At 37.9% G+C, this 11,049-nt stretch overlaps 1 protein-coding gene across 3 annotated transcripts in view; it reads right to left on the bottom strand.

Moving 5' to 3' along the window:
• Positions 1-11,049, bottom strand: part of Usp32 (ubiquitin specific peptidase 32) — a 217,704-nt gene that overhangs the window by 63,400 nt on the left and 143,255 nt on the right. For 2 of the 3 annotated variants that reach the window (XM_029562419.1, XM_008831098.3), the window contains exons 13-15: positions 6,427-6,619; positions 4,191-4,366; positions 3,455-3,595 (exon numbers count right to left, since the gene is read on the bottom strand). In XM_029562419.1, the coding sequence (XP_029418279.1) occupies positions 3,455-3,595; positions 4,191-4,366; positions 6,427-6,619 (510 nt within the window). The remainder of the gene's footprint in view (positions 1-3,454; positions 3,596-4,190; positions 4,367-6,426; positions 6,620-11,049) is intronic. The other variant, XM_029562426.1, reaches the window with a different exon arrangement.

The raw sequence follows: 11,049 nt of genomic DNA, 5'->3' as shown, positions 1-11,049 counted from the left end.
TGTATAAACCAAAACTTTTTTTTTTTTTTAAAAAAAACAGTATGATTTATGTTAAGTATGAAAGTGAAAGCAAGCTGGGCCTTGTGGCACAGGTCTGTAAATGTAGCTACTAGAGAAGTTGAAGCAGGAGGATCACAAGTTCAAAACCTGCTTAGGAGCAAGTTCAAGGTCAGTTTGGGTAACTTAGCGAGACTATCTCAAAATAGAAAGTTAAGAAGAGGGGAACTGGAGAGATGGTTCAGTAGTTAAGAATACCAGCTATTCATGCACAGGACCTGGGTTCAGTTCCTAGCACCCACATGGTGGCTAGCAACCATTCTAAGTTCTAGTGGATCTGATGCCCTCTTCTGGTCTCCTTGGGCTTTGTATGCATATGGTATACCTATATACATGCAGGCAAAACACACATAAAATAAAAAAATACATTCAATCAGTACTTAAAAAACACAAACTAGTAAAAGCATTAATTTTTAAATATACTATGGTAATAGTGTCTCTGACTGAGAACAGGTTTAAGTAATTTTTCTTTTTTTTTTTTTTTTCTGTCTTTTTGAGATAGGGTCTCCCTGCAGTCCCAGCTGGCCTGGAACTCACTATATAGATCAGGATGGCTTTGAACTCACAGAGATCTCCCTGTCTTTGCCTCCATAGTGCTAGTATTAAGGGCTTATGCCTCCATGCCCGACCTCAAGTAATTTTTCAGGAATAGATATATGGTGGCTCATTTCTGAATACCAGCATTTCTGAGGCAGAGGCAGGAGGGTTGCTATGAGTTTGAAGTCAGCCTGGATGATATAGTAAATTCTAAGTCAATCTGGTCTATAGAATAAGCCTTGTCTCAAAAAAGAAAAGTAATTTTTCTTCAAACCAGCCATATTCATCATATCTGGAAATGAAAAATATACCAATAAATGAACATTAATGGCTTAAACTAAGTATATCTGACATCAGTATAAAAAAGCACAATCTTTTGGGAGACTCTGAAAAACTTCATTTAATAATTATAATAACCAGAGTAACAACAATTAACTTTGATCACTCACTATGAATCAAATGATGTACTTATCATATGCATTACTTCCAAACAACTCTAAGCTGGGTTTGTAATCCCAGTACCCAGGAAGCTGAGTCAGAAGGATCAAGAGATCATGGTCAGCTTGAGTTACATAACAAGTTCAAAGCCAGCCTGGGATACATACATAGCAAGATCCTGCCTAAAGTATGTCCAACGAGGTAGGTAAAATTAATCCTATGTTACAGAGGAGAAAGCTAAAATTTACAAATCTTCAACATAATATATCATAATATTCCTTTACACAGATAGAGGATTAAGATAAACCAAGTAAGGCTAGAGATATAGCTCAGTAGTAGAGTCCTTGCTTAGCATGGGTGAGGCCCTAGGTGCAATCTCCAATACTGTAAAAAAAATAAAAAATAAAAAAATAAGAAGCCAAAGATAAATCAGGTCCTAGAAATTAAATGACTAACTCAAGAACTGTTCCACATTCCTTTTGTAAACATAAATTATCAATCAACATCTATTTATCTACCTATCTCTACCTGGAGCATTTAAAAAAAATTTTAATTGAATTTGTGTGTATTTCACACATAAAATCATCTTTATACTCCCTCCCCTTTACCCTTTGGCACCCTCCCATAGCCTCCGCACTGGAGTTCATATATTCTGCCATTTGTATTAAGGCCTAATATGTAAAGCTAGTGTCCCGAGATGTTCCTCAGTGTAAGTTCATCCACTGGGGTTTAGTTAGCTTATCTGGAGTCTCTCCCTTCAAGAAGATCAACTCTTCCTCACTCAGCAGTAATCACTGCCAATAATTCTTTGACTAAGACTGGGGCTTGCAATTCATTTCTACAGTTCTGTTTGCATGGGTCTTGTGCATGCTGACACCATTGCTGTAGTTTGTATGAGAAGGGTCCCAGCACCTCTAGGACTATTTCCATATAGTCATGCACCTTCTCCCTGTCTCTTACAATCTTTCTACCTCCTCTTCCAAAATGGTCCCTGAGCATTGAGTGGGTAGACCACAATATAGGAGACCTATCCAAGGACCCACACTCTGCTGACTCTTATTCTCTGTTTTGGCCATTTGTGGCCTTTTGTATTCCTGGTCCTCTGTTGCATGAGGGAGCTTCATTGATGAGAACTGAAAGATGTATTAGTGCTCTCTTCATCCCTTGTTCTATGTTCTGAGAGTTTTAGTGTCGTGGTTTCCCTCCCTTCCTCCTTCCCTCCCTCCCTTCCTTCTTTCTTCTCTTTTGATACAGGGTCTCCCTTTAGCCCCTGCTGGCCTGGAACACTCAATGTAGACTAGGCTGGCCTCAATCTTACAGAAATCCATCTGCCTCTGCTTCCCAACTGCTGGAATTAAAGGCATGCATGACCACACCTGGCATCATCCTTGGAGTCTTGATGAGAAATTTAGTGGTAATCTTTTTGCAGCCAATAACTACAAATTCCAATTCCTTGACTTCTTTTTAAATATATACAGTTACTAATAATATTAACATCAAAATTAAAGACTAAGGCTTTATAGCCAAATTCCTCTCTGAAGTTAACTTACTTCATCGACACAAAACCAACCTCCTCTTTCCTCTCTTCCTACCAATACCCCTTTGAGACAGTTTTCTATATACACAGGTTGGGTTGCAACCCACTATATAGCTCAAGATGCCCTCAAACTCTTGAATCTCCTGACTCAGCCTTCTAAGCTGAAGACTAAAAGTATGTGTCACTATGCTTCACTAATTCCTTATATAGTGCTCAATAAATACTAATTGAATGAATAAAATGTAAAGGAACCAGCTGGGCGTGGTGGCGCACGTCTTTAATTCCAGCACTCGGGAGGCAGAGGCAGGCAGATCTCTGTGAGTTCAAGGCCAGCCCAGTCTACATAGTGAGTTCCAGGACAGCTGGAGCTACAGGGAGACCCTGTCTCAAAAAGACCAAAAAAAAAGTAAAGGAACCTATAATTATTTCTCAATTTCAACAGGTTCTAAGTACCATAACGTAAGAACTAAATTGTGGATAGGGAAATTTACACAAAAAATAAAAAAAGAACCTCTTCTAGGGGCTGGGGAGATGGCTCAGTTAAGTGCTTGCAACACAAACATGAGGACCAGAGCTCAGATCCCTAGCACTCATGGAAAAGCTGTGCTAGTGTGTATTTGTATCCCCAGTACTTGGTGGGAGGAACAGAAACAGATGTAACTAGTCTAGCCTAGATGGTGAGTTCAGCGAGTGAACTCAAAAAATAAGGTGCAATGTGATAAAGAATGATATCCGATGTCAACTTTTGCCCTTTATACACAATTGCAAACAACATGTTGCACACACTCATGAATACATCTCTCTCTCTTTTGCTCTCTTTCTCTCTCTCTCTCACACACACTTCTATGACTACTTCTTATATTAGGCACTATCAACTATACTTACTGGTCTAGGGAGGGCCAGGTTTGCTCCATACCAATGATAAAGTGCTCTCCACACAGGTTCTGGGACCATTTCATAATCTCTTCCATGAATCAGCTGTGGAGTTTGTTTTAATCGTCCTCCTTCTAGTGTTAATGATGTAGCCTTAAAATGAAGTGTAAGTATTGATTTTTAATATTATAAAGTCTCTTATACATCAAGAAAAATCTAGTCATAGAACAAATTCATGTTACTTTCCAGTTTCATAATGCTGAAAATCATTTTTTTCTTTTTCTTCTTTGATTTTGTACTCAATAAACAACTACCACTGAGCTGAATCCCCAGCCCAGAAAACTGAATTTTCTAAGAGATTTCTATTTTTCAACAAACTATTTAAGAGAGGGAACTCAAAGCAAATCATTTTGAGACTGAAGCATTTGGAAATATGATTCTATTTTACAAATTTCTTTCAAACATCAAATGATATCACTTTGGAAAAAATTTCTATGTATATGTGAAATAGTATTTTTCACAGTAGCTGTCCTAAGAATAACAGTATTTCCAAGGATTACTATATTAATTCAAAGTAAGGAGTAAATGATAGTATATTCTCTCTCACAGAGATGTATTATGAAAAGACATTTCCACCTACAACAGGCTAATTTAAACAAACTACAATGCTTTGCTATGTGCTAACTCTCTGAAATTTATTGGCTACTTGAATAAGAACAATTTTAAGGTTCAATGTCAAATTACCTACCTTTACTGGTTCTTGGGTTACTAGAGGCTGATTATCAATAGCTCCTGGTTTCTGAGGATTAAGGTGCAAAAGAATACTTCCATTGGCTCCTAATAAACACTGGTTGTTATTGTCGGAAGTATTATGTTGCCGAGCAAAGCACATATCTGCCCCTGGTGTGGCAGAATACAGAAAGCCTATTAGGGGAAAGAAGATGGATCCCTTATTATTTATTTATTTGGTGTTTTTTTTTTTTTTTTGGTCTTTTTGAGACAGGGTCTCCCTATAGCCCTGGCTGGCCTGGATTTGCTATGGAGACCAGGCTGGCCTCGAACTCACAGAGATCTGCCTGCCCCTGCCTCCCGAGTGCTGGGACTAAAGGCGTGTGCCACCACGCCAGGCTGTTTGTTTTTTTGAGGCAGAGTCTCTCGGTGGGCACAGCTGGTCTGTGGTTTCATATGCAGACCAGGCTGGCCTCAATCTCTCAGAGATCTGCTTGCCTATACCTCCTGAGTTCTGGGATTAAAGGCATGTGATACCCTGCCTGGCTTTTTTAAGCTATTATACATGAATAGGTTTGACAATATAAACTCAGATGCCCATGTATTGAATTCATGTTATCCTGTTGGTACGTCAGTACAGTTTTAAATTTTGTTAAGTATATAGAAGATAGAAAGTATAGATGTATTCTTTTCTGACAAAAGACAATATAACATTAAATAGAACAAAAGCTTTAAAAAATAGAATAAAATAAAATAGAATAAATTAAATAGAATAAAGCTTTAAAAAAAAGTGAATATGTGGCCATCTTCCTAGAATACATAAAGGTCATAATGAGAATTACAGATCTCCTGACGGGAAGAAATGAAATATGCCAAGTAGCTGGGTTTTCACATAGCCTCCCTGAAATTCTTTCTTCTATTTGGATCCATATTCTAAATACTTCTGGTAGACAACAGTAATAGAAAGCCTCTAAAGAGGGGAGATAAATCAAGAACAACAAAATAATGTTGTTTTCTTAATATAGCTATTTAAAAAATATTCATGATCTTTTATAATAGGAAAACACACACAGGAAAATGATAAATAATGGCTTAGAGCTTTAATTTGATGGTATTTTCAGATGTTTTAACTCACAACTACATGTTAATCTTAGGTAATCATTCTATTTATCAGCTGCTTTGAAAACTTCTATTTGTGCTACTACTCAGCCTGTGGATAACAATATTACATAATAAAGCATGTATCAAACAGAAAGTTAGCTAGAGTTAAGAAATAATCTTGTTTCTTGTTTGGGGCTAAAGGTACTGTTTGTAGTAGAACATGCAGTTAGTTAGCACAAATGACACATTGGATTCAACTTTCAGCATTAAAAGCGGAAGGCAAGAGAGGGAGAGAAGGATATGAGGGTGAATTGTGTTGTGAAGCAGCTCACAATACTTCTAGGATTGCTAAACGATCTCTGCAATGTGAGATCAGGAAAGAGAAATAGTAGATTCTACAAAGAACTTTGTAGGAAAAATGCTAGCTCTAGCAGTTTGCTTACTTCCTCCAAAGACAAGGTGAGAAAATATTAAAGAGGAAAAAATGACAGAGTATGACTGAGGGTCTCACTATCAGCAGAGAGCAGGGAATACTTCAATTAGCTGAATATCAGTAATGTCAAAGTATCTTCCTCCTAAGTGCAGATTCATTAAATTTCAGGTAAATACAAAGGACTGAAGCGAATTATGGAAAATACTATTAATGTGTGGTATCTTAACAAAACAATCTCCAAATTCTGACACCAATTCTTAGGTGTCTATACAATCTGATATGAGGGCCCTAATCCAATGAGATATGTTTATGGTTAAAGAGAATTCTGGAGATAGAAAATTTCATTTTCTTAAAAATCTGTTTTCACAAATATGAATTTACTGGCAAATAGATTAAATATTTTTATATTGAGAAAGTCAGAGTTTGTACTTAAAAAGCAATTAGTACATGCAAGAATCTTGCAATTGATCACCTCATTCAAAATTTACTACTATGACTATAAGTCTGATGCCAAATACCCATGAAAGAAGACTCAATTAAGAACTAACCCTGAGTCTGGTGTGGTGGTGCATGTCTGTAATCCCAGTGCTTGGATAAAAGAAGTATCAGGAGTATCAAGGACATTCTCAGCTGTAAAGCAAGTGTGAGGCCAGCCAGTCCTATTAGGACCTGCCTATTAGGAAGCCTCATGGGAACCAAGTCATACTTAATATTTATTTACCACTGCCAGCAGATTCTGAGGCTTCAGATGCAGAAGAAATGTTGTCTGAAAATTTCTCTTCTGTAGTACTCACATAACTGAGGTTACTACTGACTTTATCTTCACCCTGTTCCATAGGGTGTATTGCTGTTCCAAATGAAAATTTTCCTCCATTTATAACTGATGATGGCTCAATTACAACAGGGTTGGCATCCTAAAATCATAGTTAGAGAAGAAATAAAATTTTAAGAATCTGACAACTATGCCATTTTCAAAAAATAAATCTCAAAACAATAAACATCACAAGTATCTATTAATCCTTATCATTATGGGTTGGTTACAGCCATTTAAAAACATTTTACTATGTAACTAAATTTTAATTTCCTTAATAGAAGAATGAGTGACTCCATGTCCACAATATGTGTGTGTATATATATATATGTATATCTTCTCATCAGGACATTGGGAAAAACTATTCCCCATGAGGACCTGAGTTTGATCCCCAGAACCCACCTAAAAAAGCTAGGTGTGATGGTATATAGATGCATACTTGTAATGCCAGTGTTGAGGAGGTGGAGATAGGAGGATCCCTGGGGTTCACAGATTGGGTTAAGCTGTCTGGCCAGAAAGCCTGAGGTTCCAGTAAGAGACCTTGTACCAAAAAACAAGGTGGAGAGTGCCTGAGGAAGAACAACATGTGAGGTTCCTCTGGCATTGACATGCATACACACTTTCAAACACATGAATACACATGTACACACACATAAGAGTTTACTCTTGGATGCTTTTTTTGGTATTAAAGAACAAAATAGGGTTGGAGACAGGGCTCAGCAGGTAAATGTGTTTGCTGACAAACCTGACAACCTGAGTTTGAGCTCTGGAACCCACATGGAAGGAGAGAACTGACTCTCTAAAGTTGTCCTTACCTCCACTTCTGAGTTATGGCACATGCATGCACACACAGAAAATGTGAAAAAAAGTTATTTTAAAAAGAACAAAATGGAGGCTGTAGAGATGGCTCAGTGGTTAAGAGCACTGGGTGTTCTTGCAGAGGACCTGGGTTTGGCTCCTAGCACCAGTTTCAGCGGATCCAATGCCTACTTCTGACCTCTGTAGATATGCACAACATGAGTGTACTTAATACATGCAGGCAACACACACACACATACACAAACACTAAAGAAAATATTTAAATAAAAACACCAAAATGTTATTTTTTATTTATTTTATTTTTTTGGTCTCTTTGAAACAGGGTCTTCCAGTAGCTCCAGCTGGCCTGGAACTCACTATGTAGACCAGGCTGGACTCGAACTCACAGAGATTTGCCTGCCTCTGCCTCTCAAGTGCTGGATTAAAGGCGTATGCCATCACGCCCAGTTTATTTTTTGTTAAAAAAATGCTAGGCCAGTGTTGATGATCAGTGAGATGGCTTAGTGCTGTGCAAGCATGAGATTTGAATTCAGATCACTTGCAACCACATAAAAGCCAGGTATGGTAATGCACCTCTGTGACCTCAGCATTGTGGAGGTAGATTCCCCAAGCTTGCTAGCCAGATAGCCTAGCTAATTGGTGAGCTCTAGTTCAGTGAGAAACTCTGTCTCAAAAAACAATGTGAAAAGTAATAGGGGCACTCAATGCTATCTCTGGCTCCTCACCCCTATGCATCTGTGCATCTACACGTACACACATAGATTAGAACGTCAGATGTGTGTGGTGGCATACGCTTGTAATCTCAGTACTTGGAAGTAACCGGCAGGAGGACTAAGAGACTTAGGTCAGACCCTGTCTTAAACAAGAAAATTATAGCAGGGTGAGGTGGTGCACACCTTTAATTCCAGTACTTGGGAGGCAGAGGCAGGTGATCTCTGTGAGTTCAAGGTTAGCCTGAGTCTACGTAGCGAGTTCATCAAAAAGAAGATGAGATAGAGAGTTAAGACACTTTTATTTACAGATCAAAGAGAAGAAAACAGTTAATAATGACCAATGTCTACAAAAAGCATCAATTAAGTTACCAATAAGCTCAGACTATGGGCTAGAGGAAAAGCTCAGTGGTTAAGAGCACTTGCTAGTCTTACAGAGGACTCGAGTTCAGTTCTCAGCACCCACATCATGCAGCTCACACCCTCTTGTAACTCCAGCTCCAACCACATAAACGTGGCATTCTCTCTCTGTCTCTCTCTCTCTCTCTCACACACACACACAAATCTGATGGGTCTTTAGGTTTTCTTTTTATTTACTGTTTTTATTTTTATTTTTTTTTAAATTTTATGTGTATGTGTATATTACCTGCATGTAGGTAAGTGCACCCGTGTCGTGCAATGCCCACAGAGGACAGAAGAGGCTGTTGGATCCCCTGGAACTGGAGTTATGGACAGTTGTTAGCTGCCATGTGGGTGGTGGGATTCAAACCCCAGTCTTCTGCAAGAACAACCAGTGTTCTTAACTGCTGAGCCATCTCTCCAGCCCCCTACTGTTTTTAAGTGTATGAGTCTTTTGCCTGCATGTAGGTGAGTGCACCCATGTCAGGCAATACTTGGAAATGGAGTTATGGATGGTTGTTAGCTGATATATGGCTAATGGGAACTAAAACGAGGTTTTCTGTAAAAGGTACTCTTTTTTTGTCTAATATTTTTATTTTATGTGTATGAGTGTATTGCTTGCATGTAAGTAAGTGCACCCGTGTTGTGCAATGCCCACAGAAGACAGAAGAGGCCATCAGATCCCCTGGAACTGGAGTTATGGACAGTTGTTAGCTGCCATGTGGGTGCTGGGATTTGAACCCAGGTCTTCTGCAAGAACAACCAGTGTTCTTAGCCACTGAGCCATCTTTCCAGTCCCCTGTAAAAGGTACTCCTAACCTCTGAGCTATTCTCTAACCGAGTCTTTAGGCTTTAGTTACTTTATAAGCAGTGTCTTCAAGACCCACATTCATAGATCAACTTTATCTATGGTAATTTGTATAATTATTATCAGTTTATTGAATGAGTTTCTCATTTAGACTACTGTCTAACTCCTCAGGTCAGGTGCTTATGAGATTCTGATCCACTGATTATCCTTTTAGTTTTTCTCTTTATCATAAATATTCTGTAACACTGACATACAGACATATATTCTCAGTATCTTTCCCTCTTTGTCTCCTCAATTCTTCTTCATCTTTTTTTTTTTTTTTTTTTTTTTTTTTTTGAGACAGGGTTTCCCTGTAGTCCTAGCAGGAGGACTAAATTGCTATCCTGCAACTCACTATGCAGACCAGGATGGTCTCAGTCTCAAGGAGATCTGCCTTTTTCTGCCTCCTGAGTGCTAAGACTAAAGGTGTATACCACCATGCCTGGCTGTCTCCTCAATTCTTTTCCTTTGCTTTTTTTCTTGTCTTTTTGAGACAGGGTCTCCCATAGCTCCAGCTGGCCTGGAACTCACTATGTAAACCAGGCTGGCCTGAACTCACAGAGATCCGTCAGCCTCTGCTTCACAAGTGCTGGGATTAGTCTCCTCAATTCTTATCTCCTCAATTCTTAATTTAAACCTTTGTTAAAAATGGTGAGACACTGTCTCAAAAAACAAACAAACAAACAAACGAACAAACAAAAACATAGGACCTTGGGGCTGGAGAGATTGATCAGCAGTAAAGAGTAGCACTGGCGGCTCTTGAAGAGGATCCAGGTTTGATTCCTAGCACTCACATGGCAGCTAACAACTATTGGTAACTCCAACATCTCTCTGACCTCTGCAGGTATTAGAGGACATAGGTGCACCTACCTACATACAGGCACTACATTCATGCACATAAAATAAAAATAATAAATAAATCATAGGACCTTTATTTTTTGACTGCTGAATCTGTTTTTTATAATTATTTATTTAATAATCACATATTTAGAAGAAGCATTTCATTACATCAGCATTGACATATTCAATCACAATTTTCTGAGCTAGGCTAGATCTCTTACAAAATTGGCTGTACATTTTTAGGTTTACAGTTGAATTATTACAGTTATACAGTATCATACTCAGCATAAACCCTATAAGACATAAAATTAAATGAAGTTTTAGCCTTAAAAAAAGAACTCCATTTCATTATTAAAATACAGAGTTTCAGGCAGAAAACTTCATTTTTAATGGCAATTGACATTAAGATGTTTGCACATGCCTTTCTCATCTCTGTATATCAGATTATTACTAGTCACAGTCGGTTACTTTCTGAGCTCCTTGGCATCTGGGCATGGATATAAAGTCATCAGGTAGATTTCAATGGTAATGTTGTTCACATCTACTAATTATTAAGGAGCAAATTTTTATGCTTTGTAGAATTTTTTAAATCATTATACTTTAAAAAATTTTTAATAACTACATGATTAGAAGCTTTTCATTATAGCTTTAACATATTCAGTAACACACTCCAGAGCAACAGTACATCTTTCACAAGTGGGTACAAGTTTCTAGGTGCACAGTTGAATTAATATAGTTATATATTATTGAACTCAGTATAAGCCCTGTAAAACGTAAAATTGGATGTTTTTAACCTTTAAAAAAAAATCTCCATTTCATTTTAGAATATATTGTTCCTTGAAGAAAGACTCATTGTTTTTGCTACTAACACTGAAATGTTGGCACATGCATCTCTAATCTGTATGTATCTGATTATTA

Source organism: Nannospalax galili, unplaced genomic scaffold (genome assembly GCF_000622305.1).
Source record: "Nannospalax galili isolate Female #2095 unplaced genomic scaffold, S.galili_v1.0 scaffold1430, whole genome shotgun sequence".
NCBI classification, from domain to species: domain Eukaryota; kingdom Metazoa; phylum Chordata; class Mammalia; order Rodentia; family Spalacidae; genus Nannospalax; species Nannospalax galili.
The sequence above is the reverse complement of the archived record's forward strand: the minus strand, read 5'-3'. Positions and strand labels throughout refer to the sequence as shown.